Source organism: Melanerpes formicivorus, unplaced genomic scaffold (assembly GCF_026170545.1).
Source record: "Melanerpes formicivorus ecotype bairdi unplaced genomic scaffold, bMelFor1.0.p_v2 SCAF_5, whole genome shotgun sequence".
Classification (NCBI taxonomy): Eukaryota; Metazoa; Chordata; class Aves; order Piciformes; family Picidae; genus Melanerpes; species Melanerpes formicivorus.
This window is the reverse complement of record NW_027142357.1, coordinates 26,841,067-26,868,297: the sequence shown is the minus strand read 5'-3', so window position 1 is coordinate 26,868,297 and position 27,231 is coordinate 26,841,067. Positions and strand designations below refer to the sequence as shown.

The 27,231-nt window shown below is 44.0% G+C and overlaps 1 protein-coding gene across 18 annotated transcripts in view; it reads right to left on the bottom strand.

Moving 5' to 3' along the window:
* Window positions 1-2,084: 2,084 nt before the first annotated feature.
* Window positions 2,085-27,231, bottom strand: part of BIN1 (bridging integrator 1) — a 98,992-nt gene continuing 73,845 nt past the window's right edge. For 6 of the 18 annotated variants that reach the window (XM_068138923.1, XM_068138924.1, XM_068138927.1 and 3 more), the window contains 9 exons: window positions 25,546-25,696; window positions 21,999-22,127; window positions 19,086-19,193; window positions 17,255-17,278; window positions 13,484-13,576; window positions 12,620-12,730; window positions 11,203-11,304; window positions 9,925-9,975; window positions 2,085-7,756 (listed from right to left, as the gene is read on the bottom strand). In XM_068138923.1, coding sequence (XP_067995024.1) covers window positions 7,649-7,756; window positions 9,925-9,975; window positions 11,203-11,304; window positions 12,620-12,730; window positions 13,484-13,576; window positions 17,255-17,278; window positions 19,086-19,193; window positions 21,999-22,127; window positions 25,546-25,696 — 877 coding nt within the window. In that variant the 3' untranslated portion in view covers window positions 2,085-7,648. The remainder of the gene's footprint in view (window positions 7,757-9,924; window positions 9,976-11,202; window positions 11,305-12,619; window positions 12,731-13,483; window positions 13,577-17,254; window positions 17,279-19,085; window positions 19,194-21,998; window positions 22,128-25,545; window positions 25,697-27,231) is intronic. The other 12 variants (XM_068138926.1, XM_068138940.1, XM_068138941.1 and 9 more) reach the window with 6 other exon arrangements.

Sequence of the window (27,231 nt, the reverse complement as noted above, 5' to 3'; positions counted from 1 at the left end):
AATGTGGTACATGTGAAGGAGTCACTCAGCCACTGTAAGAGGGAACGCTCCCAAATCTGGGTAAGACATGGGATAATGCAACTGCTAGGAAAAGCAAAGCTGCAAAGCTGATATTAGGCCTCTCCTAGAGCGTTAGGTACTTGGCTCTGATAATGACAAGATCCCTTGCAGACCTTATCCAGCATCTGAAAACATGATCTCACCAAATACCTATCAGCAGCACATAAAAACAGCTTGCAAATTCTGCCCATTGCCCCTGGCAGAGGGCTGCTCCTTGCCCAGTGACAAGTTGTGCCTACTCCGTTATCTGTACCATGGGGCCAAGGAGAGCAGGCTGGTCATTAACTGCTCATGATGAGCTAATTAATCACAGGCACTTGCTGAATTCCCATTCCCACACAGTTATTAATGGTTATGTGGATTGGGCCATGAAGCAGACTGGCAGCAGAGGGTCCTCCACTTGCTGAAGCAGCAACACTGCTCTGCAAAATGCTCAGGCTTCATCCACCCAGTAAACAGGGAAAGCGGCTGAGATCTACCTCCAGGTCCCATCTTCTCCTCAGGATTGCAGACTCCCAGCTCCACTGCTGGCCTCAAATTCTCTGCCATGGCATCTTCCCAAAGTGGCTTGGGCTGCCAGTGAAGGATAGCCCTGCTACTAACTTCAGCCTTCATATGGGGATGTTGTAGAGTGACTGAGATCACTCAGTGCCAGTTCCCTGCAGCAGTAGTGCCCTGACTTCCACTTTGCCCTCTTCCAGGCACCCTGGGCCTCACAGAATGCTATGTGTGCCTCCATCTTTAGAGTCTTCCTTCTCCAACTGTATTCCTGGAGCAAAACACAGCACTCCCAATAGCATGGTGAGGGCTCTCAGGGCCAGACCCAGGAGCCTGTTCCTGCTCCAAACACACTGCCAGGACTCACACAGCCGGAGTCCAAGCATTTGTTTGGAGGAAGAAAGCATCACTGGGAATAAATAAGGAAGCTGAACAGAGATGGCTGATGATGAATTATGCACACTGGGAATAACAATGCATGAAGAAGGACATGCATAGAGCCCCCCATGCCTCAGGGGTTTGCTCCTGACCCAGATGCTCTCATCCCTGACAGAGCTGACTCACCTTGGCCTGTCAGGAGCCATCATGCCAAGTCAACGCAGAGCCCAATTCACCAACTGCAGCCATAGTTTCAAGGGCACAGCATGCCTCTTCCCCTCCCTCCACCTCAAGATTTGATTCAGGTCTCTCTCAGTGCCACAGAGGTGAGAGGCACTGAGCCCTCTGGGCTGTCTGGAAATGAAGGAACTGGGCAAAGCACAGTCTGGCCAGCTCCCCATGCTGGCTCTGAGGCTTGCACACCTGCATGCTAAAGTGAAGAACTCTGGCAGACCATTTGTCAAAGTGCTAATTGGTACAAATTTGCATCAGATCACATTCCAACCTTTGGCCAGCACTTGCTATTTACACACCATGTCCCATACACAGTTGTAGCAAGCCCATCTGAATCGAAGCATCTGAGTGGCCTCAAAATAGTCAGCTATGAACAGTGCCTCTCTCTGATCCTGTCCCCCATGGGTACCAAATCATTCTGGCTGAAAGGCAGGTGAAGAAAATACATCATTAAAAGCAGCAGACACCAAAGGCAGCCTGGAAACAAAGAGCTCACACAGGGGGCAAAGAAGCCAAACGGAGCTGGGAGATGTTTGGCCAGATGGGGTGGGGTGTCAAACTCCCATCAAAGTGCCTCAAAGGCTGAAGATCACGTTACCTTGGGATCAATAGTTGTTACAAAAGTAAAGTCTCAAATTCCTCCATAGATTGCAGGGGTTTTTTTTTGTTTCAGGTCCTCATAAGGGATCGGAACAGAGATAGCTGCTAGTTTATTCTGCTGTTGTACTCACTCAGGGAAGGACCAGAATCACCCTTTCCATCCAATGTGTTTATAAGAAGTGTTAATGATGCCCAGACAAACCAAGTTTCTTCGAAGCTACTTACCTCCTTTGAGGGAAAATGAAGTCCTGGATTGTCTCAGCTTCTTAATATAAATGCAGGAAACAGTAACAGAGGGAAGAAGTGACACGGGATTTAGGATGACACAAATTATATTTCTGAACGTTGTCAAGAAACAAAATGGGACAAATCTATCTAGTACTTGTCACTGAAACTGGGTGTCACAGCTCTGAATACAATGGGAATTGTTCAGCTTTATTTAAATGAAACAAAAATTAAAACCATTAGAAAAAAAAAAACAACACTCAAACCCCAAACATTTCTCATGTCATTGCGGCTATACTCAAGAGACTAAGTTAACAAAAGGAAAAGAGATTGTCAATACATTGCCAAAGTCATCATCATTTGATTCAGCTAAAAAGAAGCAATAAACCCAGGACTGCATCTGGCAAGTTTCAAGTAAGGACCATCTACATGAAATGCAGAGTAGGGACAGGATTAGCAGAATATGCTGTGAAAAGAGGTGAAGGAATTATAGCCATAAGACACAATCAGAGTGCAAGCAGAGACCAGTCTTCAAAGGTGTAGCTTCTCCATTTAACTTCATAAACAGAATTTTTGAAATGGTCTTCTAATTCTCAGCCCACAGGCATCAGCTGCAGACCTCAAGCTTAGCTCTGGGCACCACGGAGGACCCCTTTCCATCAGGAGTTTGCTACTCAGAAATGTCTGCATGGCAGCAGAGGTGTGTTTGCACCCGTGCCAGGTGTGATGGTACCTACATGGCAAGGAATAGCTTCCCTTTGGCAGCCCAGAGAAGAAAAGTTGTTACTTGTTTCCCAGATATCAGCACAATTATCAAGCTACACTGCATATGATTTGCTAATGGACATATTTGTGCATCTTCAGGCTTTGCACCTGAGGCTGGTGTGAAGTGCTGTATGCTACCATCGACTTCAAAGAGCATGTAAGAGATTGGGCAGTAGGAGGAGCTGGAGAATAGGGCCAGATACTGAAAGACAAAGGCTACTGAAATCAGGGGCTACTGTTGTTAGTAGCACACAGACCTTGTCGGTGGAAGGGTGGTAGCTCTTCCTAGAAAGGGCTGAGAGAGATTTCTCTGCATCTTCCAGTAAAAGATATTCACTGTTTTGGAGTATGGACTGCACAGAATCCAAAACTTACACAATACTGCAGAAAGCATTCCATCTGTCTGACAGTACAGGAAAGAGGAAACACTGAACTAAACATCCTGTGCAGGAGAGAAACATGTTAGCATATTTACTGTGCACATCCTGACCACTAATATTTTGTTCTCATCTCTAAACAAAGAGGTCCTGGACCTCCCTGGAATCATGAGGTGAGGCATTCAGTGCATCAGCCCAAAATTAAAACAGGTAATGTGTCATCCCTCCATCCTCCCCCAGCACCTCCTTAGGTTGGGGCCTTTTCCCTTCAAGAGGCTGCTGCAAATCTTAACTGAGCTGACATCCCAATTCCAGGCAGAATATGGAGCCCTCACACCTGCTCCTGGTCATAAAAGAGAGACCCTTGGGGTGTTTGCCTTGGCCACTGCCTTTAGACAGTGGGACAGACAAGGGCTCTACCACTGTGAACAACGCTTCAAGCATTGTGGCAAACAGATCACAAAGCAGGACTAGCACTGAGCAGCTGGAACAAAGCCTGCACAACTCCTTTTACTGCATCACCTTCGCAGCCAAGAAACACAAAGGCAGTAAAAGCAGGCAGTTGAGGAATGCCCATGGAAAACATCACAAGCTATGCAGGAGTCTTGCCTGGAACAATGCATTCATCTTTACCCTGGGACCCTTCCCTAATTCTATCTAATAAAGATATATTACTGACTTCACTAAGGGAGAAAAAGGAAGAAAAAGCAATGCCTTATATCTTTATCAGTTGGACAAATGGTAATTCCTACTGCATGGTGAGACTGGGCTCAAACTGGAGCAGTGTTGTAAATCCCTAGTCATAAATCTGACCAAACTGAGAGCAAGAGAGCAAGAACGTCTTTCTAAGCCAGGCTACAAAACCAGTCAGTGGCATGGGATGAGAGGAGCTTTTATTATTTACCTAGTAAACAGTCAAGTGGAAGATTATTAGATGGGGAAACAGCAGCTTTGCTGGGCCAGATACCAGGTAGTTCCTGAAATGTGTCCAGTGTACCTGTCAGTGGAGCAGAACTGGGCAATAGGCTTCTTTGGGTTCTCTTCAGTGGTTAATGTATTCACCAAAGAATACAGTTTAGGGTTAACTGAAACCAGTCATCAGATTAAGAAAATGTGGCAAAGGCAAAGACACTATTAACACTATAAACATTTCTTTCAGCATTTTCAAAACAGAAAGTTTCACATTTTTGCTTCAAAGCAACTTCTTATAGCCCAAGCCATGATGTGTTTTCCCTGCAAATGAATGCTTCAGTTTTGTTTGAAAGATTAATTTAGTTTTTTAAAGTGTTTTGATTTTTTCCCTTTTTCATTCCACTGAGAAAATTGGGGACGGTGCGGGGGGAGGGAAACAAATTGTCTCAGGTCACCCTTACAAATTTTTCCCCTGGATTTTTCAGTTCAGCCTGCAAACTGAAAAAAAATCACAGTGGGCACAGCCTGCTTGGGAATTTACTGTCCCTCCTTCTATATGAATCAGTCCTAAGCCAAAGAAAATGGGAAGTTCATTTCACCAGGTAACACCAACCAGATTCAAAGCATTTAGCAGACATAAAAATACTGAAAACAGGAGAGTTTTGGCTGATAACATGGGCTGAACGTGAGGAGACAAGAAACCTCCTGGCTCCAAAAATGCTGCCATCTACAAGCTTCCTGCTATGCCATCCTACCCTCATATAAGGCAATTTATAAACTGTGGGTCTGATCCTGCATTTTCAGAATCTAAGATGTGCTGACACCACTTATTTGTGAGCAGTGCAAGATCCAGGTAACCCACTCTACCTGCTCTAAGCAAGAGGGTTTAGGGGTTGGGATTTTGAGGTTGAGGGAAAGCAAATGGAGAGATGCAACATCCTCCCCACTAGCAATATATGAGCATCGCTCCCGTGACCTGAAAACAACATCCCTTTCTTGCAGAGTGTTGCCACTTCTGCAGGGACAATACAGTACTGAATAGTTGCTTTGCAAGCTCAGTAAAATGAAAAGGCCTTACAAGGATCTTTGCTGGGACAGTCATCTGGTTCAGCAGCAGACAACAACAGCGACAGCAAAAAAAAAAACAAACCCCACAATAAATTAGGTATCAGCACAACTTTCTAAATGCTCTAGAACAGTTACTTGCAAAACAAGCAAACAAACAAAAAAAAAACCCAAAATCACAGCTCTGGTACTTAGATTCTTGTCACTAAAAAAACAAAACAATCCACAGGTTTTGCATAAAAATAAACATTTTAAGCTGACAGTATTATGTTAATTGGATCAACCCGCTTCTTAATATATATATTTCTATGTATATTTAAAGGTATATTTTTAAATGAATACTCTTTAAAGGAGCAGTGGGAGTCACAAATGCAGAAAAATAGATATTTTGGAAAACAAGAGGACTAATAAAGACAATCCTGGTGGGGAAAAAAAAAAAGGAAAGGAAAAAAAACCCAAGATAAATCAAGCAGGATAGTATTCCAAAGCAACAGCTCACCATACTATAACATGTGGAGTCCAGTCCCTTCTGTACTGTGAGCAGTTACTCCTAAATGCTGTTAGGTTTTATAATAGTGAAGTAAAAAATAAATTCTTGTATATTTATTTAGACAAAAAGAGAGAGAAAGAGAAAGGATTTGAGTATATAGGACAGAAGTTGATGCCTGTAACATTGTAACTAACTATCACGGAACATCTCCCAAAGCCGAAAGCAGGAGGAACGCCAGAAATTATTTCATTTATAGTGTATTTTCTAATCAACATCTGACCTGTCCCTCTGAACTAACATTTTTTCCAAAAAGTGAATCCATTTTTGCCCTACAAATAATGAAAACAGACTGGAAAAGGTGGGTATTTCAGTAGTGTGTGTGTGTGTGCACGTGTGTGTGTGTTAGCATTCCATGCATCTTTGACAAAAGCCAGCTCCTAACAGGAAGATTATTTCAGAGAGTGATCCTGTCCCTTTACAGCAGGAGGTAACCTCACTGTTAAAAATCCCTTCAAGACAGAAGCATCATGGTGGGGGTAGGGAAAGCCATAAAAAATAACAGCCTGACCTGCTTGCCAGCTGCATCAGTATTCAAGTAAAGTTTAAAGTACCTTCATGGGACTTTAGAGCCTTGGAGGGTCAGACCGGCTTATTTTAGCAAGTGTAATATGCACTCTGAAACAGCCTTGTCCTCTGTTTAATCTTAAAAGCAAAACTCAAAAACAAACAGAAGCAAAGGAAAGGTACAGGAAAGGTCTCAGCACTGGTATTAGACTGCAGAGTGTCTTCTTGACACTGACATTTTGATGTTCTTGCCTTCCTTCCTAATGCGTTAAAATATCGTGAAGTCATGCAGCCATTTTACATGAGTAGCTCAAGAATACAGTTTTCATAGAGGTTAACTTGACCACCAGCACAGCACTGGAGAAAGCTGATCTAACAATATTTCACTTACAGAACTCTTCAAAGGAAAACAAGAACTACTATTCCACAAATAGCAATGCCAGTTAAGAACACAGAAAGCAAATGGGGAGTTTTTTCCCCTCGGTGTTTTTTTCTTAGATATTCTTTCAGAAAAATAAAAATTAAAAAAATAAACAATTCCTTCCCTTGCCTCTTTCTTTAAAAGCAAATTTTCTAACTAGACAAATTTTAGAGTGAACTTCCTCCTACACTAATCTAAGCTTTTCTGAAACCACCCGCAGGGTTTGAGCGGCAGAGGATTCCCTCTCCTGAATTTCAGAGCCATCTAAATGGTATCCACTTGTTTTGCCTTGTTTCTCCTCTTCAATTCGTCCATTTCCCTTAGTGTTTCACAGGGCAATACCACAGCAAGAATTTAGGTGTCTGCATTTGAAAGAGCTTTGGACCAAGCACAGCTTCACACCTTTCATCTTTTCCGTGCCCTTTCCACTTAAGTTTCCTCTGTCTTCACCTGTACAAAATCACAGTTTGTGTAACGCTGTTTTGAAGGAAGAAAATAAAACACACACACACATACATTGTATTGATGAACACCATACACTAAATATTTTTTCAACAGCATAACCAAAATTTTGGCCTACTGATGGTTGAACACGTAGGGAAGGCTGATTTTTTTTACGGTTGCCATGCAAGCCCCCTTCAAGACAAAACAGACGAACCCATCCAAGAGCAAATGCAGCTTCTGCTCTCAAGCCATTAAACAAACACTGCCTTTCCTGACTGACATCTCGCCAATCCAGTCAATGCAGTAATTGAGAACCACACTCAGTTGCTTCTGTATCAGTCCTCTGAATCCAAATGCTGTTAAAATCAAAAGGGGAAGAGGGCATTTGACTTGCCTTATTATTATCAATATGTGTATATTTTGATAACACTTTGAATTGCAATTTACTTCTGAAACCTTGCCCTTGAAGAAGAACACACCCTTTAAGTTGACTTTTTATTTCAGGCTTCTGTTCCTTTAAAATTCTCTCCTCTTTGCATTTTGCTGCTCTTTTCTCAATTATCTACCAGAAAACTTGTTTCTTCCAGCAGAAATGTGACCGGTGGGCTTGGGCTTTCACTGCACCCGCTCAGTGAAGTTCTCAGGGAAAACCCCTCGGCATTGGTCAAGTTCCTTATGCTGGATCCAGTCAGACTCCTTCACACCCATCAGCCATCCTTCATCCTGGGGGAAAAGACAGATCAGATGTGAGCAGGGATTTTTCTTAGAGCGCAGGCCAGGGAGGTGTCAAGGCAGTATCAAAGCCATGCTCATATCTGGCTTGGAAACAATCCAGGAAGAGGATGGGGGAGAAAGTGGAGGGGGGGAATGCTTTCATTCCCCCTTAAACAGGGAGAAGACAACACCCCACTTGAGTCAGTACCAGAACTGACACCCACAGTGCCTACAGACAATGAAATTGTAAACAATTATCAAGTGTAATACAAACATATCATAATTTACACTCACTGAAGCAGAAGAAATTCTGCTAAAGAAAGTCTCTAGAGCTGCAGGATAGGAATCACCTTTGGGTCTAGCATTCCCTATAGTGTCAGGCACCTCCACAGTGCAATTCATCCTGTTCACCTTGGGCACAGGTTTTTGGAAGGATGGATCATTCACTGGAGATGCTTAACCTCTGTTTCAGTCAGGGCACCCAGACAATTAGCATTTCAGAGAGGTGGTACAGACAAATTGAGACTCACTTGCTATGCTGAAATTCCGTTCTATGAGAACAGGGAGCTGAGGAGCTCAACCCATCTCCCCAAAACCATCAGTCTTTTGGGCTTGATGCAAGGCGAGGTTGGCATAAAAGCTCCCAAATTTGTGCTACATGTAATGTAAGACTCAAGGTCTGTCACAAGGGTCTTCTCTAGCCACCCAATCTATGCATCTATAAACATGGATGAATTTTCACTGAGGCAAATGGAGCTGTGCTTGGTAGAACCTGACCAGGAAGAGAACCAGACATCCCACCCTCTGTCTGCTAGCACTGAGATTTCTGCTTCCTCCAAAGTACATGACAAGAGAAGGCTGAACTGCTCGCAGTTCAGGTGTGTAACCACCCTATTCTCTGCATGCCTTGGATCTGCTGCCATGGAAGCATTCCCTCAGTGTTTGAATATAATCCACTCACGTGAGTCATCTGCCATGAGGCAGTCTACAGGATGAAATTGCAGCACAAAGAAAGATTGCTGCATGGGCGACCGCTGCCTCTAAATTCAACAGTCAGAGTAGGCTGTTGAGTTTGGAGCCAGTGGTCCTCCATGCAGCACCCACTCCTCTGGGCAAAGCATGCACCAGGCTCACTTAGAAATGCATAATCACATTCAACTACCTAACTTGCCAGGGCAGAAGTGCTCAGGCAACCAGATGCCCTGAGCTGTGGAGAAATGGGGTGTGACTATGTGTAGTTCACACAGATGTCCTGACATTTCTGTTTTCCTGGAACTGGGAGGAGTTACCTGAGTGAAGCAAGCAATGCTTTCCTTGAAAATTCTTCAAAGCAGTACCTTCACAGTGCAGGAGCAATGCAGCCCTCACCAGAGGTGATCCATGGGGCACATACTGTTTTCTGCTGCCATTTGGCAGCTTCTACCCTCTTGTCCTGTTCTCTGCATATTTCCAGTAGCAGCAGCTCAGACCAGCCACTGCATTCCAGTTCCCTGCAGGCTGTACAGTTTCCCATTCCCTTCAGGTTCATTTGGCCCTTGCTGCTGCCTTAGAATTGAGCATTCAAGGGATGTCACGGGAATGGCATGAGATGGGAGCCCATCTGCAGCAGCCAGCTGCAGGGGCTGCAGAAGGACTGACATGCCATAAATCAGGAAGACAAATGACTAGGCAAGATGTTGGGCTTGAGTGTCTGGAAGGCAGCTTCCAGCTCACAGCACAGCAAGCACAAAAGCTCATCCCTTTGCACATAGCATCTGTGCCATACAGCATGCATCACTCCCACTGCATCCTGCTATGAAGGGTCTCCTCAGCCATAGGGATTAGACACAAGGACCCAGACTGACCCTTGCCAATTCTGAACCACTTCACTTGAAGTGCCAGTTCAGAAGCATTGCTGCCCTCCACCCTTTCTTCTATCAAGAGAGATGAATCCAGGCCTGGCTGATGTACCCACAAACTGACAACTGAGCTGCAAGTTGGGGACATGGATCACAGTCTACTATCCTAAGCCTCTTCCACTCACGTGCGCAGCTCTCATGCACATGTTAACAGCTAATGTTTTTCTGGCTGCATATGGTCGAGGTTAGGGAAATGAGCTGTTGTACAAGATACACTGTAGGAAGGTTAGAGGACTTCAGTACAGCTACAGCATCATGTTAGCAACACTCAGAGCTCACCCTCTGCAGCTTGGAGAGTCTCGAGTTCATGGCTGTTGCACCCACATCCAGCTAGAGTGCAAACATAGGGCATTGAAAAACTCTGCTCCACAAATGCCACCTCATACCACAGAAACTAGGGAAACTGCCACTCATTTCCCATCCAGAATGTTTTCTGAGAAAGAAATGCTCACACATGATCATGCAGAGCAGTCCCACACAGTGAAAAGTCTTGTCTCCAGAAGGAATCTCTGCCTCTTTCCTATACAACCCTTCCCACCAAGAGCACCTAGTTCTGGAAGAACTGCAGGCACATTATAGCTCCCATTTTAGAAGCAGCAGCAAGGTCTCCCTCCATAATTCACAAAGCCAACAGCTAAGCCACAACAAAGAGGATCCACACCTTCTATTGCAAGTGAACTACAACACCTTCCTTTTACTCTTTGTGGAATCCAGATCTTGCCTGGGCTTGGCCAGACTCAGAAAGCTGGTGACTATTAAATCAGTTCAGAGAATTCCATTCCCTTTCCAAACAAAAAAAAAATGGAGACATGAGCATGAATTTTACAAAACCACCACCTTCCTCAGACAAAGTAGTAAAACTGCTGCAGACTTTATCAGCTGGAAGCTCTTAAACATAATATGTGAGGAGCTTTTACTCAAGCCTTCTAGAAATAGCTCAGAATGAAGAAAAATATCAACAATTAAATTCCGTTTCGAGACTGACAGTTAAACTGTTCTGTGAGGCTGAGCAACCTGCTCCAGTCTTCGGCTCTGCTGCCATCTCCTGACCAAACACTGTCATAGCTATTGCTGTGCTGAAGTGCAAGACACCACCCATGGCAAGTTGCTTTCTCAGAGCTCCAGCATTTCTCGAAAGAGAAAAAAGTATCATCATAAGTGGGTTACTCCTGGAAGTGCCACAGTCTGCACAGTTCACAGGGAATGTGCATCAAGTTTAGGAGTCAAGTTTAGAAGGCAAAGTATGGGCTCTGCTGGGGTCCCTGATCAAGGAAGCCATTGTGTTGGTTCACATGCCCCAATATGGACCCGAAGCCCTGGCTTTTTCACATGCTTTATGCATGAGAATGTATTCGTTTTCCAGTCACAAGCAGTGTCCTCCACTCTTTTGCAGGAAGGCAGTCTGAAGCTCAAGGACAACCCATTCTCTTGCCATCTCCCAGCCACAAACTGATGGCTCTGCATCCAGCCAGCCGACTGTTAGTGGAGGAAGCAGCAGCTTTGGAAATCACCTTGGCTCCTCCTGACCCAGGCTCTCACCCTGTGGTCCCCACTCACCTGCTCCTCAGGGTTCTCAAATGGAATCACAAGCACCACATCCCCAGCCTTCAGTTGCAGCTCATCACTGTCAGTGGCTGTGTAATCATGCATAGCTTGAACCTATGGGGAGAGGAGAGCTTAGGTAAGGCCAGACTTTTTTCACACAGTTCTAAAATGGGTGACATGGCTTTGAGGTTGGAAGACACCTTTGGAGGCCATCTGATCCATTGTGTTGCTTGAGGCAAGGCAAGTTTGGATGACAAATGCCACATCTCTGGCAATAACCACTTTTCCACATGGCTACTTGCTTGTTCATACAGCCTGGCATGCAGCTCACATTTGCCACAAGGGCATCCTGGTGAGTCTCATTCTACTTCTTGTGCATCAGCACCTCCCCATCCTTACCTAGGACGGTTGAATTACCATGGCATGGGCTTAAAAGCCTCACAGGGTAGAAAGCCTGGTGCCCTGTACTCTTTTCACAACTGGACTGCAAGATTCCTGGAGATTTCAGCCTCCTATCTCTGACACAACAATGTAGGGAAGAGTATCAGTTTGGACTTCCAAGTGATTATTCTGCCAGGTTTTCTCTTTGGTATTCAGCCTAATTCCTACCAACATCTGCATTACAGCTTTTCTACTTCAAACCACAGCTCTCCTCCTCAGGCACTGAAGACTGTTTACATCGCCTGTAAACAGTCCAAACATGGTGGTTCTTCAGAATTCTGTCATTTTTCTGCTCTTGATACATCTCCCAGAAAAAAGAAAAATTAAAAAGGTAAATGATGCCTGGACATGACTAAAGCAGAAGAAAAGCATTCCTGTAACAGGAGACTGTCATTTCTCTGGGCATTGTGCATCTGTGCTGTCCTGCTACTGTATCCTGTTATGCACAATAAATTTGAGGCCTATGCTCACCCATAAGCACTCCTTCTTCCACACCTTCAAAGTGATCTTTGGCATCTTCACAACACCCACCAGACCTCTTTGTCTTATCCTGTTTTGTTTTTATTCTGTTCATCCTGGCTTTCTAATGTCCTCAAACACAATATTCTCTGTCCCCAGTAGTGTTTCCAACTCTCCTTCATTTGCCACTCACATCAAAGTTTAACCTTTCTAGTTTGGAGCACAAATTCTTCTCTACTATCCAGAGTCTGTGACTGACACTACCATACCACCAGAAACAAGTGCAGGAGAGAGAGGGAGGGGTTTTTCTATACAGCACAGCCAGGCATTTAGACACCAATGCTCTTATAGAGTTCTTTGAGGGATCTGGAAGTGAATGAAGCTGGGCTGCTGGAGAGTAAGGTGTATCTCTCCTTCAGCTTCCTTTCTCCATTTCAATGCAGCATGGCCCATGCTGAGTAAAAGTAGTTAATTCATTACAGGAGAAAAAAGTCACCAGGAAATCAGTACCCTACCACCACACACTCACTTTGAACAGAAATCCTGGGGGCATGTCAGCTCTTTCAGATGAGGCACCTCCTTCCACAGTGCCATTGACGGTAGCAGGGAAAGTTTCCACAACAACAGCAGGCAGAGAGTTCTGGCAGACAGCAACAGCAGACAGGAAAGACAAAAGAGTCATTGAGAAAAGAGAATTGAAACTTGCAGCTCCAAGTCCACCCTGGAGGAACCACATCCCAAACCCTCCCATGGCTTCAGCAGATTTTCCCAGCATGAGTGAGCAACAATGACACTTCAAGCACAGCAGAGGCAGCAGCAAGAAGGCAGGAGAGGTGACTGCTGCCTGCCTTTGTTTAAGACAAAAGGGAATTTTTCTGGGACATTTCCCACCTGCTATGGTCACAACACAGTTCTTGTAGAGCCCTCATGGAACCAACAACTCAAGTGCAACAGCCTATGGGAACCAAGAGACCATGAGATGGGACTTACTCCAGTTCCCTACAAAGGTGACAGTGTCAGGAAAAAAAAGAGGAACCCCACGTATTCAAGTGACAGCCCAGAGGACAGGGCAGGCAAAGTAAATGTTGTGCAAGGAAGAATTCAGCAGACAATGTAAGCTTAGTACCACATGTGCTGTGGGCTAGGTTCGTAACATGGGTGAAGGAATATTTCTTTTTATGGATCTTCCAGCAGAGTTTCTCCCTAATCATTACACAGATAAAATGCAGCAAGGAAGTCTGACCACTGAATAAGAGCTTTGCAGCTGCTGGGGTGGCAGAGCTGTGTTCTACCAAGCAGTCACCTATCCCTTTTCCCATCCCATTGTCCACATTTGCTATATGACAAAGAGATGTGATGGGGAAGAGAGACTGCAGTCTGTCAAGGTGCTCACCGATCCTGAATCAGCTTCAGTTTTAGACGCTTCAGCTCCAGCTGCTGCTTCTGAACCAGCTGCTTCAGCTCCTGCATGAGCTGCTTCTGCAGGCTGCAAGACAAAAGTCATCCAGGTGGACAGTTAACACTCGTTACAGCTGCGTGTTTGTGCAGAAAAGTGTAGCTCAGTCTGTTCCAGTGCTCTATGCTGTTGACTGCTGCCATCTGCTGACAAATAGGACATAAACCTCAGGATCTTGCTACGTTTGTTTCGCTCTTCCTCTGCTATTCAGGAAAATGACAGTAAAGTCTGCATTCCCTCACTCCAGCCACACAGCAGACAGTAAATACTCCAGAAGAAATCAATGAGACACCAAAACATCCTGTGTGCCTCTATTTTCACAATCAGTCACAGACCTACTTTATACATGCCCAGTACCTATCACTATAGATATTGCCCACTTGTATGTGGCTCTAAGTCCTCTCTCATGCCTAGGAACAAGGATCTTGGAACAGGCTACTTCCAAGAACCAACAAACAAGAAATACTTAAGCCTTTGCATACTCCCAGAAATAGGAAAGCATGGTAATAAAGTGTCCAGATAGGGAACTTAGTCTGGACCCAGCATCTATATAACACCAGTACTGAATTAAATTGAATCGAAAACTGTGGTAACTGTCACCCAGTTGACTTTTGGATAGGCCCAAAGAGGTGTGAATTTGGATTCTCTTGTGAATATTCTGTTACTAAGAATTTGCTCTGAAAATTGCACATGGTGTGCACACACATGAAGACATCTGTGTTAACAGGGAGGGGAGATTCTAACACACAAAAGCTGCCATCACTAGGGAGATATATTCAGTATCACCTGCAAACCACTGCCTGACAGAGACTGTTCTGGGAAGCCTGTGGACAGGGGTGTCTGTACACAAGTAAAAATCAATCAAACACCTCTGACACACTTCCAGAGGCTCTAATTTTTATTCTCCCTCATTTGTTTTAACACAAAATTAAAGACATTTATTTGTCCCTTCCAGAACCTGCAGCAATGCAGGAAGCAAGTTGATCTGGTAGCATCAATATTGCATATCAGCCTCTTAGAAGACTGGTCAGGCAGCACCTGGAAAGACTCCTAACAAAAAAGTCAAGGGTCTAATTTGCAGTCCCAGTGTCTTCGTGGCCAGTCTATATCCATTTGCTCTCTACACCAGCTAGCACACACACCTCTTTGCAGAACCTAACCAGATATTCAGGTTTCTACTTGCACAATAGAGATTGCTATACAGAGATTTCCCCATTTTTAATACATAAGCTTTGGCATGCCTGCATTTGGCGAACACATGTAGCCCTGAATGCAGCCACATGCGAAACAAGGCATTGTACCAGAACCCTTAATGTGGCAATTCTCATAGTCTCAAACCTACAAAAGCCCAGTGTAAAGCAGTGACCATGACAGCCCTTAACTGTACACCCATCTGTGCACTGGCACAATGCTCCAAGTAGGTTTCTAATAACAGCTGCAATATCAAATAAAAAATATAAGAAATCCTCAACAAAAAGCCATTACTTTACCTTCAGCTGCTCCAGTGGTGCCATTTAACACATGCTTTCCTCTCCTAGCACTTCCCCATTTCTCACCATGTCTACACGTCTGTACTGCCAGAGGGTATTATAAACAGCAGAGCTGTTCCCGTCCTGCAGAGGATTCCCACAGCAGCTTTGGTAGTGCTGGGGTAAATTCATGCATATGAAATGATACAAAGGTTTCTCCTGTTCAATAAGATTCACTCCCAGGTTTCTTTTTATTTGGATTCAGTAAAACTAGAACTGGGCCAGATGCCAGTCCAGCTCTTATCTGGCCAAACATAAAAACCATGTGGACAAGTGAAAAGGAACTCAACATGAACTCCTTTTTTAAAAGCTGGTGATTTGCTAAACCACTATGTAATACCTACAGAAATTTAATCCAAATTAATACTCTGTATTCCCACAAAGGGCATTTTATGTCAGCTACTCATTTTTCTTTGTACCTGTGGGCATCCCAAGGTCTGCAAAAGCATTTACAGTCATGTAACAACACTATACAGGGAAGAGGAAGAATTTCTCACTGCTGCTGCCAGGTTTGGAAGCTTGGCTTATTCCAACAGCAGCATCATACAGACCAAATGCAAGTTTGCTAGCCTGTAGAATGAAGTAAGTTCTGTTGCATCCAAGTTTCTCTGCAGTTTTTAACCTCATGGCATATGGGACTATGTAACCATGCAACAAGTCCCCTCTCATCAACAGCTAAGAACAACATTAGCACAAAAACACTTTAGAAGACCTGAAGAGCAAGGGGAGGATTCCCCAGCTAGAGGGAACTCTGCTCTTTAACCATGTATAGTATGCCAAGGTGAAGATTGATACAGTAAGAACACCTTGTCTAGTAGCATTCCCTCTTTGACTAAATTGTCCTTTGGGTGAAATCAGTTTCCAGGATGGGAGAAATGGCCCAAAACACCTTTTACACCCAGACCGTAAGCACAGCTCAATCAGATGTGGTCATAATTCACCCCTGCCCATCCACTTGAAGGCCACAAGATCTTTCCTTGAAAAAACACAGACTTCTTTTCTTTTTACTAAGACAGGTTGACAATGCACATACAGGGAAATGGCAGATGTCAAACACTGACAGTGGATAGATATTTTGCTTGGGGATATGGTTTAGGGCTGAACCTTGTAGAGTGGGGTTATCAGTTGGACTTGGTGATCCCAAGGGTCTTTTCCAACCTGAATGTTTCTTTGATTCTGTGATTTCCCTTGTGTGACTTATCTCAACATGACCCAGACTCATGTGAAGGGGAGCACTGGCCACAGTGAGTCCTTGGGCCAGGTTCTCAGCAAAGGTTAAGTCATGTCCCCCCAAGTATTGACTCTAGGCAGTGATCTGGCCCTTGAGAATGTTGGCAGGACTTAAATCCCCCATATGCCAAGGACATGTGATTACATCTAGTCCATGGGACAGAGCTAGCTCAAATAGCAGGCATGAGTACCCAGATCAAATGTTTTCTGTCCACACTGCTGGCTGTTTGTCCAGAGGGGCTCAATAATAGTTGTGCTTGAGTATCTCCCAGTGGGCTAATCTGGAGCAATGAGACCTTCCCAGGCCAAATACATCGAGAGGGCATAAATGAGGGTCTGCCTTTGGTTCAGATGCAGAACATGTAGCAAGCTTCAAAGCTGAGGTTGAGGCAGATGCCAGGTAAGTTGGGCCTGAACTTAATTTTCAGTGTAGACACAGGCTGAACTATTTAATGTCAGCCTTTCTGTCAATGATAGTCAATGAACAGCAAACACCACAGGTAATTCCAAACATGTATGTATACCAAATTGTACAGGCAATAAGGATGAGGGGCAGCTGAGACATTTATGCATTTCACACAAGACCAAGAGGATGTACCGAGTTTAGGAAATAGTGGAGTGTGGAGGGTGAGCATGATGCCACAGTGGGATTAATCTTGAGGAGAATGTCACAGCATCAAGCCAAAGGAAAGATAAGCAAGTTAGTACGGAAAAGCAATGAGGTTGTGCACTGATGGTGACAAAGTTTGAGTGCCAGAACTGATCTGCAAACATCTGGCTGCCACTGGGGCTTTGCAGAGGTGTAAAAGTGTGTTCAGCAGCACATGGAACAACTGTTTGGGATCTGTGGAAAGCAAAAGCAGTGAGGGAAAGGAGACAAGTATGCACACAGAGACAGCAGTGGCACAAGCGTAGTACATGACAGATGAAAGCCACATGAAGTTCTTACCTCCCATAAATCCCAAGGTAAAGACTAAGCGTGTCAAAGAGCAACAAAGATAAAACATTTACACGTGATTATTTCCATGAGTACAAACATTACAGATGCTGATCAGACTGAAGCAGACACACACATTCAACAGCACTTATCTCTACGTGGTTTTAAAACACTTTTTAGTACCTACATTTAATACAACCCTCACACTGCATACTCAAACTTAAGTACCAAGGCATTTGAGTAAGGGGTTTTTCTACCTCTGGTATGAAGGGAGACCATCCAGCCACATTCAGTTATCAGTGGCAGATCACATAGCCACTAAAAACCAAACTAAACCAAACTAAACCCCACCACCCCAAACCCAAAACAAAGCTTCCTGAATTTGTGGTCTCACAGGGTTATGTATGTTCCCACATACCCACACCCATTAGACTCAGTATGATTTCAGAGTAAGACTTTAAGCAATGTCTTTGAATCAGTAGTGAAATATCAAAGAATTTACTCTTTGCCCTAGTGCCCATTTTATAGGAAATAAATTTGATTGCATTGGTTTTTCACTAGGTTTTGTACTGTGATTACTCTTAGAAAGTATTGATTTCAGACTCTTTCTTTTAGTGACTTCTGAAGCTAATAGTAAAATGCATTACAACCCCAAATATGCTGCTACTAAGGAATTCTGAAAAACCCACTCAGCATAATACTTGCTGCTTGTGGGAAAGGTAGCAAATAATTCAATTTCAAGTCAAATTTATACTTGCATCCTACATGAGTGTACCAATTTATCCAAGTTCTAACTGGTAAATCAGAGTTAAAATAAGTCTCAGTAAATAAGCACAACCTGGCATGCAGTTTGTTCTGTCAGGCAAGAAGACACAAAATGCCAATGTGCCCACTTAAAGTGGTAACTTGCCACACTGGTGTGTATTGAACTATGATAACAACCAGTATCTTGAAAATGCAACATTTTAATTTAGAAGAATCAAATGCCTAATGTTTGATTTCTCTAATAAAAGAGGTCTTACAGCCACAAAAATCTGTGTTATATAGGCCTACTTGACATGATGATACTGGAGAAACACTGCAATCATCCCAATTATGTTTATTACACATTTTAATGGCAGCCACATGTGAAAAATAACCATTTCATACGTATGAAAAAGAAAGTCTTGGTGAAGACAACCAAATCCAGAATGCACTTCAAAATCTCCAGCCATCTAGACACAAAATCAAGTACAGCCCACCTGCCTCTGACCATAGAAAGGAGGAGGTACAGACCAGACCACAATTAGTCATCCTTTTTTAATAGTGCACTGTGCAGCAATATGCTCAGGGAGGAAGCTACTTCTGAAGTATGAACAGAGGCTGTGTTATATCCTGAAAAAGAAGGGCTTCACATGGCTTCAATAACCATCTATAGCTTTATCGACCTTAAGTATCTGCAGGCTATCAGTGTCTTTGAGAGCAGTTTATAGCAGGAGCACAGAACTGAGGCTGAACTTGCACCCAGAGAGGAACAGTTTCAATCCATAGAGCATACACAGGATGCTAATCAAGGAAGAACACACATGAAGTTGAACAAGTTGTCAGTCAATAGATTATCAGAACAAAGCACATGTATCCCACAAACAACTAGTGCCAAACTGGCTAGGCTAATAGCTACCTGATTCTCAGTGTACTTACACCTCTAGCAGAGAAACCAAAGTGCCCATCTGCAAGTCACGGTTCTGGGCACCCAGCCCAGCTGCCCACAACTCAGGTCCACATTATCATTCATGTGGGTGCAGGTCATGCCACACTTGGCAACAAGTCAGTTATGAAAGAAGGAATGGTGATATGAACCAACCTGGGAGGCGGGTGTGGGGTTCTTCCCCACAGTGGCATCTGGTTTAATGGGATCAAAATCCAGATCCAACAGGCTGGCTCCCTCCTGGAAGGGCCCAGGGGCATCAAACTTGGCAGCAGTAAGGAAGAAAAGCAGTACGAGCATTAGACACACACACGCACGCGCACAGTAGAGGGAGAGGATGCGATGGCCAGGAGCTAAGGCTGCAAGCACAGAAGATGTGGTGACAATGTGAACATCTGATGTGACCCTTGACTGCTTGGTGTCTACAATCACAGGCAGTTCCCATGGGTGCCACTGCAAACCAAACCTGAGCCTTTTACACAAGACTCATTCACCTTCCCTCCTGGCCAAATAAGCTGACACAGTTTAATCACCTGAGTTGCTGTGGTCAAAAGGATCACTGCCACTGATGACTCAGATGGTCTTCCATTTGTATCAGTTCCTCAGAGCTCATCCAGTTGCCTTTGTACTGAAGGCCCTAGACAGACTCCCTCAGCAACACACAGAAGAGCTGCCTTCCACACAACTTCTCTCAGGAACACAGATCCAAGCAGAAAACCACTCAAACTGATGGAAGGCAAGTCTGAGATACCTCAAGCTAACTCTCAAAGCTCTTAATTTCTTTCTGCCTTATGACAGAATACAGCAGCTTCTCAATCTAGCTAAGGGATCTGAATCACTTCTCATTCAAAAAATGCTGGTTTCAATAGTTTGCATTTCTGGACTTCAAGGAAATATGCACAAATAAATCTTCTAACAAAGCATAAAGCTGAGTTAGCCAAATAACTCTCTTTGATTAACACTCTAGCTAAATACAATGGTGGCACATTTGCTGATAACCATTCATGAAACATTAGAAACGACAAGAACCTTTACTATTCAAAACTAAGTATCACTTTTGGGGGTTTTTAGGTTTAACACACCCACTACAAGACATGACTTTCTTCACAGCTTCAGAGGAAGTTGCTCTCTATGGCTCTGTTTTCACTGACCTTCCAGCCCACTGGCCCTACTTTTTCAGTTACCATTGCAACAGCACAAAGTGGGGCAGGTTGTTCTCTTACAGGTTTTCTACAATGGAAAAACCTCAAAAAATGTAGCAGGAGACACTATTTAAGAGAAAGTCCTCTGAATACAACCCACAATACCATCGCTTTCACCACCTCTAGTTTATTCAAATGTTCTTGTAGATTTTTTCTCTCACTTACGAACTTTTGAGAATCACAGGGATGAGGGCAAGGAGCCAAGCTCTCCCATATCACATTAATAAACCCTGACCAGTATGCAAAGCCAAATGGCATTCCAGTACATTCCTCCAGCACATCTAGGCCATCCATCATAGAGGCTCCAACTCCAATCTTTAGTTTTATTTGGTAGTGAGATATCAAAGGCTCCAGTCATGGAATAATCTTACCATTCAAGACTTCATGCAAGGGCTAGCACCCCTTGCCTTTTACTCAGACCTCCTACAAGACAGCTCATAAGAAAGAAGACTGACAAGAATGGCCCTGGGCCACACAATGAACACTAGTAGTTGTTGGGTTCTTCAGTGAAGATTGTTCTAGCAACCAGAGTTTACCCTCAGCGCTCCCATTTGACTGAAAGTCACAGCAGATCCTATCCTGGGTCAGAGTACTAACTGGTGCAGAAGACTATGTCTGACTAAGAGCTGGCATTCACATGAAAATACATTATACAAACCATGAGGCAGGTAGAGCTGTCCATTACAATACAGGAGAAGGAAATATGGAAAATGATAGAGGGTTGCTCAGCTGCCTGTGGTACCCACTTTCCAATACTGCTGTCAAATCATCTCTCTGCTCTGCAAGCTTTACCTATTGCAATGCAAAATCAAACATGGACTCACTTCCCTACCAACTCCACCTCTGTTCCTCAGCAGCTAGACAGAAAGTGGCAAACCAGAGGCAATGGAGCAGCATGATGCAAGGAAAAGTTAAGAGAATGAGTCATAGATAAGTTCTGATAGAGACATTACTTATCCTTTAACATGCATTTAAGGAAGAAAAACAAAAAAGTATATATAGACATACTAAAAGTAGATGCAGGTACCATGATACAGCCAGAAATCTGGTCAGGCTCCTATATACATAAAGACTGCCATTCTCCAAGAGGCACACAAAATTCCCCACCTCAGCATGCTCTCTTGCAGAGATGTAAATCAAAAGGAAAGTGAAGATATTTATCTATAGCATTTTAAAACGTTTTTCCTTTTTCAGTGCTTCAAAAGTCACATAACAAGAAACTCATATTCTTATGGGAGCCACCGGCTAGTGAAAAGTGACAGACTGTGTCAGCAGTCCTGAAGTCACAGCAAGCACAGTCCTGCTCATCTGAACTGGAACCACCTATTCTCTGCAAACAGAACTTCGTGCAATTCCTCTTAGCCTTCCCTGTGCAAGTGTGGGCTTTAAGCCACAAAGCCTGTGTGTGAAAACAGAGAGAGCACAAAACTGCCTTCTCCCAGGCCTAAAACAGATGCCAGGGTCAGCATTTGAGGATGTACAAAAGCAGAAATCAAGCTTCATCCACACCCAGGACAAGTGGCTCTGGAGAGAGCAAATCACAGGATACGAGGAGAGCCATACTCCATGTGCATTGCTGATAAACAAATGCAGTGATCATTTTCAGCAGCCTCACCAGCTGCATTTTTCCTGTTTCTTTCAGGAATGAAAGCTCTCAAAGGGCAACCTGTTAGTAAAAGCTTCCTTCTAGCCACTCTCCCCTCTAAGTTAGTCTCCTACCTAACCCATTGCCTTCTGAGGTCTAATGCTTAGCTTGCCTTCCTCATTCACCCGACCAGGTTTCATGGCTTGACACCTCCAAAGAGAAGAGAAACCAAAAAGGAAAGTTCAGAGGCAGAGAAGTATAACGCAGGGCATAGCAGCTAACCTGCGAAGGGGTTGTCACACTTATCTCAGGGACAAAATTGTCATCAAACAGACTGATGATGTTCTCCTGCTTGATCTCCTTGGAGGGGGTGACTTTTGGAGGCGGAGGCACCGGAGGCCCTTTCCTCAACTGCATGCAAGTGAGCACACGGCCACAGCACAGATGACGACACCCAAAAAAATCAGAGACAGGAACCAGGTTAGCCACAAAAACTGAAGGTGGGGGAGATCACAACCACAGGCACATAGCAGGGTCCAATCAACTCCATCTGAGGAGAGAGGGAAGGAGGGTGAGTTGAAATAAAACAAATAACCACACGCCCCCAGAGAAGGTTTGGCATCATTAGTTACACTTCAGCTGTAGGTAAGTTTCCCTCTGCAGAGGAGAAGCGTAACACAATTAATATGTATTGACGGGACACGCATACATAATTAAAGCATGTGCAACCTTCTAAAGAACCACTGGGAAGGGAGCAGATTAATTACTGAGAACACAATTCAATAGACTAGGCCAGCATTGCCTGGCAAAGAGAGACCTTTGCCATACTTACCATACCTAAGGAAGTGAGAAATCAGACTTCATTTATCCTATTATGGGTAGGTAACCATGAAGACACACTCTGATCTGCCCAGTACTAGCTCACTGGTACACTGATTTTTGGTAAGAAAGGTCCGGAGGAGTTCTTGATGGTATCTTACCACTTCTCAGCTTTAGGCAAGAACAATTCAAACTCCTGAGAAGCCATGACTGCTGTGGGTCCAACTCTGCTCTCAGTTTCACCAATGAACATTGATACTAACGAAGTCCTGTTTCCCAGATGGAGATTCTAGAGGATGCATAACAAAGTCTGACTCTGTAGCTCTAACCCATCCTAACAACCACCATCATGCTTAAACACTCAGATTGACACTGCATCCATAACCTTGTGAGAAGCTGTGGCCAACCCTCTCCAGATGAACTCATCTACATCTTCTCCACATTTTCCTCTGCCCAAGGCTCAGTGATCATTGCTAGATGAAACCAAACTTTGAGGAGTTGCTGTTGTGTTGGAATAAAGTATCCATACAAGTCCCCAGCACCACAGCAATGTGCAGCAATGACAGTATTTTCCATTTACAGTGATGTTTTATAGTCACTTGATCTTCTCTTCCTATCTAGGATCCCAAGGCAGCAAGCCTCCAACACCTGACAATGGGCACCCAGTATATCAGTGTCAGGCCCAGGCCTGAGGCACAGCAACCCATGACTCCGAGTCCTGTATTCACACTCCTCCAGCTCTCTATGGCATTTATTCAGATTGCTAAGGATATGCCCAGTGTTCTACTAGGTTAACCTACTTTAACTGTGAGTGTGAACGAGTATGCAAGCACACACTTTCCACTGAATAGATGGCTAGAGGAAATCATGAAACTAGTACATTCACTTCCAAGTTTTCCCTATTTGCAGAAGGTGGTGTGTCCATATTTCCTGAGAACAATCTCTTCCTGAAAATCCCCAGTTGCAAGAATGGACTAAAAATTCCAGGGAAAAACTATTCTCAGAACAGAGCCATGATCTGCAGAAATAGAAGGCTCTAATTACCAACTCTAATAGTCAGAAAGATCCTAACCCTTCTGCTATTTATTTCTCTAAAATAGTAAGTCTTCTTCCTTTCCCAGCACTTCCATGGCATCCAGCATTACTTCCAATCTCTAAAACCGTATTTCAAAGACAACCAGACTGTATACTGATGTTGGGTTATACCTGGAGATTCAAACACAACTAACTTTGCCACCTAGAGTGCAACAAATCCTCTAAAAATTTTCCTGCTGGCTTGGTCCCACAAAGCTTTACCTGGTCCAAATTCACCATAGTGACACTGATTTTGGAAGTGTCATTATAGTGTTTCAGTGGTGGAACTGAGAGCAAAAGTCTGACCTTTGAAATTTCACAGACCCCTGAAGCCCTGTGTCATCATTAAATTACTCAGTGTGGATAACTAATAGCAGTCACTTCTCACAGAAGACACAAATAAGCTGGGTTTGAGAATTAAAGCACTGCAAAAAGGTTTTGTTGGGTTTTTGTTTGTTTGTTGTGTTTTGGTTTTGGCATAGTGAACAGTTCAACGTTTAGTTAGTATATATTTAGTTAGTATTTGTTCAGGAGGGGATTGGACATGACACTTGGTGCCATGGTTTAGTAGTCATGAAGTCTTGGGTGACAGGTTGGACTTGATGATCTTTGAGGTCTCCTCCAACCTTATTGATTCTATGATTCAGTCTCTTCTGTTTGCTGTCTCTCTCCACAGCCTTTGCTTATCATTCACATTAGTATTTCAGACAGGAAGAGGCCAGAGATTTACACTTGCTTGTTGCTTTTTACTCCACCCTCCCCCCCGAGGATGAGGCCCCTAGTTCCTAAGAAGACCCTAGAACAAATCACTTACCCATAGGTCAAAAGAGGTGACACCTGTGAAGATTTCAGCATTAGATTTGAACACTGTTGAGAGTGCAGACACTTGTGTTTTCCACCAGGCTGGCAATCTGACACCCTTAGTTTCTAGACTTCACCCATACAAACCCCAGGTTTGGCTTTGAGTATGAAAACTGTCCTCCCTCTGGAGTCAGCTCTGTCTCTTAGCAACTAGTACAAATGTGGAGCTGCGTTCTTCACTGTAGTGGGGCCATGGAGAATTGATCAAATAAACATTGGGAAGAGCTGCCAGGCGGTGGCAGCATTAGCTGCAAATACCATTGCAGTCTCCACTATGGCCCATCTGAGGTTCCAGTCAGGGGGGTGCTGGAACACTGCTTGCTTGACAAGGGGTGCCTCCAGCCCCATTCCTGTGGACAGGAAGGCACCAAATGCATGAGAAAGCTCTTGCAGGATGGCAAAACCAAGGTTTATTCATGTTGTTTAAAGGAAAGGGGAAAGGCAAACTCAGCAAGGCCACCCCACAAGCAGAGTGAGTGAAATCTGCACTGAATCATTCAATAAATCTGTACAATTACTTGTTCCAAATTTCAATCATTTTATGGCAATCTCTGGGGGGAAAATAAGTCAGGAAGGCAATTACAGGCACACTATCCTCTCTCTCACTATCCTCTCTGTCCCATACACATAACCCTACTCCAAGGTCTAGTGTGGTAGTGAAGGTGTTCTAGGCTGTGCAATGTTGAGCAGAGACCCTGAAGAAGTCCTGAACAGACACTGCCAGGCATCCACACATGTACAAACATACCCTCTTTATCCCTAGATAATCCTGATAATTAAAGCTACAAGAGAGAGAAAAATATTCTAAGCGCCTATCTGGGAAAGGCCTTCCTCCTCTAGAGGCATTCAAAGACAGTTTGTGGTTCCCTACATGATACAGAAATGATCAGTGAGTAACTTGCATTCTCAGGAACCTCTCAGGAACCAGCAGTGAAGGAAAACAACCACCACGTCACATCTCGGTGCTCAGTAGAAGGAAGAGGTCAAAATAAGCAGTTGATGGAAGCCTTTGACTCTCCTATGTGCCATTAGTATTCATACTACAGAGATATGGTCAACGTCATGGGGACACTACCTGAGATGGTGACTTTGGGATGCTTGCTCCAGGTGCTTCCAAAGTGGACGGTTCCAGATCATGGTTGACAGTCTTGGTCTCAGGGCTTGTGATGGGAGATCCATCTGCTGGAGGCGAGGGGCTTTTATTTGCTTTCGCTGGGGTGCTGTCACTGAAGGAAGTGGAGAGAGAAAGGCAGAAGGAGGGGAAAGAGAGAGAGAAAAGTCTGAGCCAGGCTTAGGAGGAGTTGTGCTAACCAGCACATATCAGTGGCCTTCATTATCTTTCTGCTTCACCACCCAGACATGTGATGAAGACATCTGAAGCTTCTACAAGCTTCTGAGAAACATCTTTGCTGCGTCACTTACAGTCCAACATACTACAGCAGCATTACTCTGCAGCAAGCTACTCACTACTACTCACTGCTATTCCTACTGTATGGATATACCTTGCCTCAGACACCTCCTTAACTCTGCTAGATTCTAATATAACTTCCTTTAAGTCATAATCTTCTAATAGTGGGGAAGCAGATGGGGGAAGGAGTTCTGTGCAGCTTATTTAGTTTTAAATTCCACAGGTAAAAAATTTTCTGCACGGTGGTGTACCAAAATCTGCATGGGTTATGACCAATGGATTTGTAACACCTGAACTAAGGCTGTATTTGTAGAGTATCATATTCTTCCATGTGGTACAAACCAGCTAAGCTGGAGGAGAAGCAAAGTAGCCAGAGGTTTCACAGCTCATGCCAGACAGCAAAGAAACAGTGAGACTGTGGCTACTGAAGATTTTTCCATCATGGGAAGTCTTCCCAGCCTTGTTTTCAGTGATAAGCACCTTCTGCCTTTGCCCTTCCAGTTGGTCCTTATTCCAGGACTGACACAAAGTCAAGATTCTTCAGGGAATTAAGATGCAAGGAGCATATGCCAATGGGATTTGTTGGTTTACAATTTGTCAAGACTTAACCAGATTTATCAAAGGAATGACAAGAGGACACCACACATCTTCCCCTAAGGGTGTGCTCTGGTCAAGGGTCAGGTCTGTGCCTCCAAGTATGGAATCTCATAAGAGAGTTGGTTACCAGAAAATTTCAGCAGGGGTAAAGGTAAAATAATTTTCCCCATCTAATTCTCAGAAACAGCTAAATCGTCTTGGCTGAAATTCAGCTCCCCAAAAAGCAACTCATCAATTCATCTCAAGTCACGGAGAAGCACAGGCAGTGGTAGGGGATATTTTAGCAGAAGTAGTTACAGTTTGGCAAAACTATACACAACTGAAAACCAGAATATTACAGAATATTGCAAAAGAGCTGTGCAACCTCATCTACAGTGAGTGACTCTTGCCTCCACTTAGAAAGCTGCAGTTCTTGGAAAGTTAAAGGCCTTGGGAGAAGGCTGAAAATAACAGATCTTTTCCTACAACCTGAGGTTGTAAATCCTGGCATAGAGCCAGGACTAGAGGAATGCAGACCGGATTCTGAAATTCTATGATTATTTTCTTTGTTCTGTCCCAAGAGACCCCTGAGCTCCAGACATTTCCATCCACTCACACTTGGAAGCTTGAGGTGTGGTGATCACTAGCTAACATGCATGATGGCCTCATTCCTCAACAATCATGAGCACGGGGACAGCAACAGGAAGAAGGGAGGACAAGGCATCTCAACAAACCTCCCCTTTGAAGCAGGCATTTTCCCCTGATTGGCATTCCAGC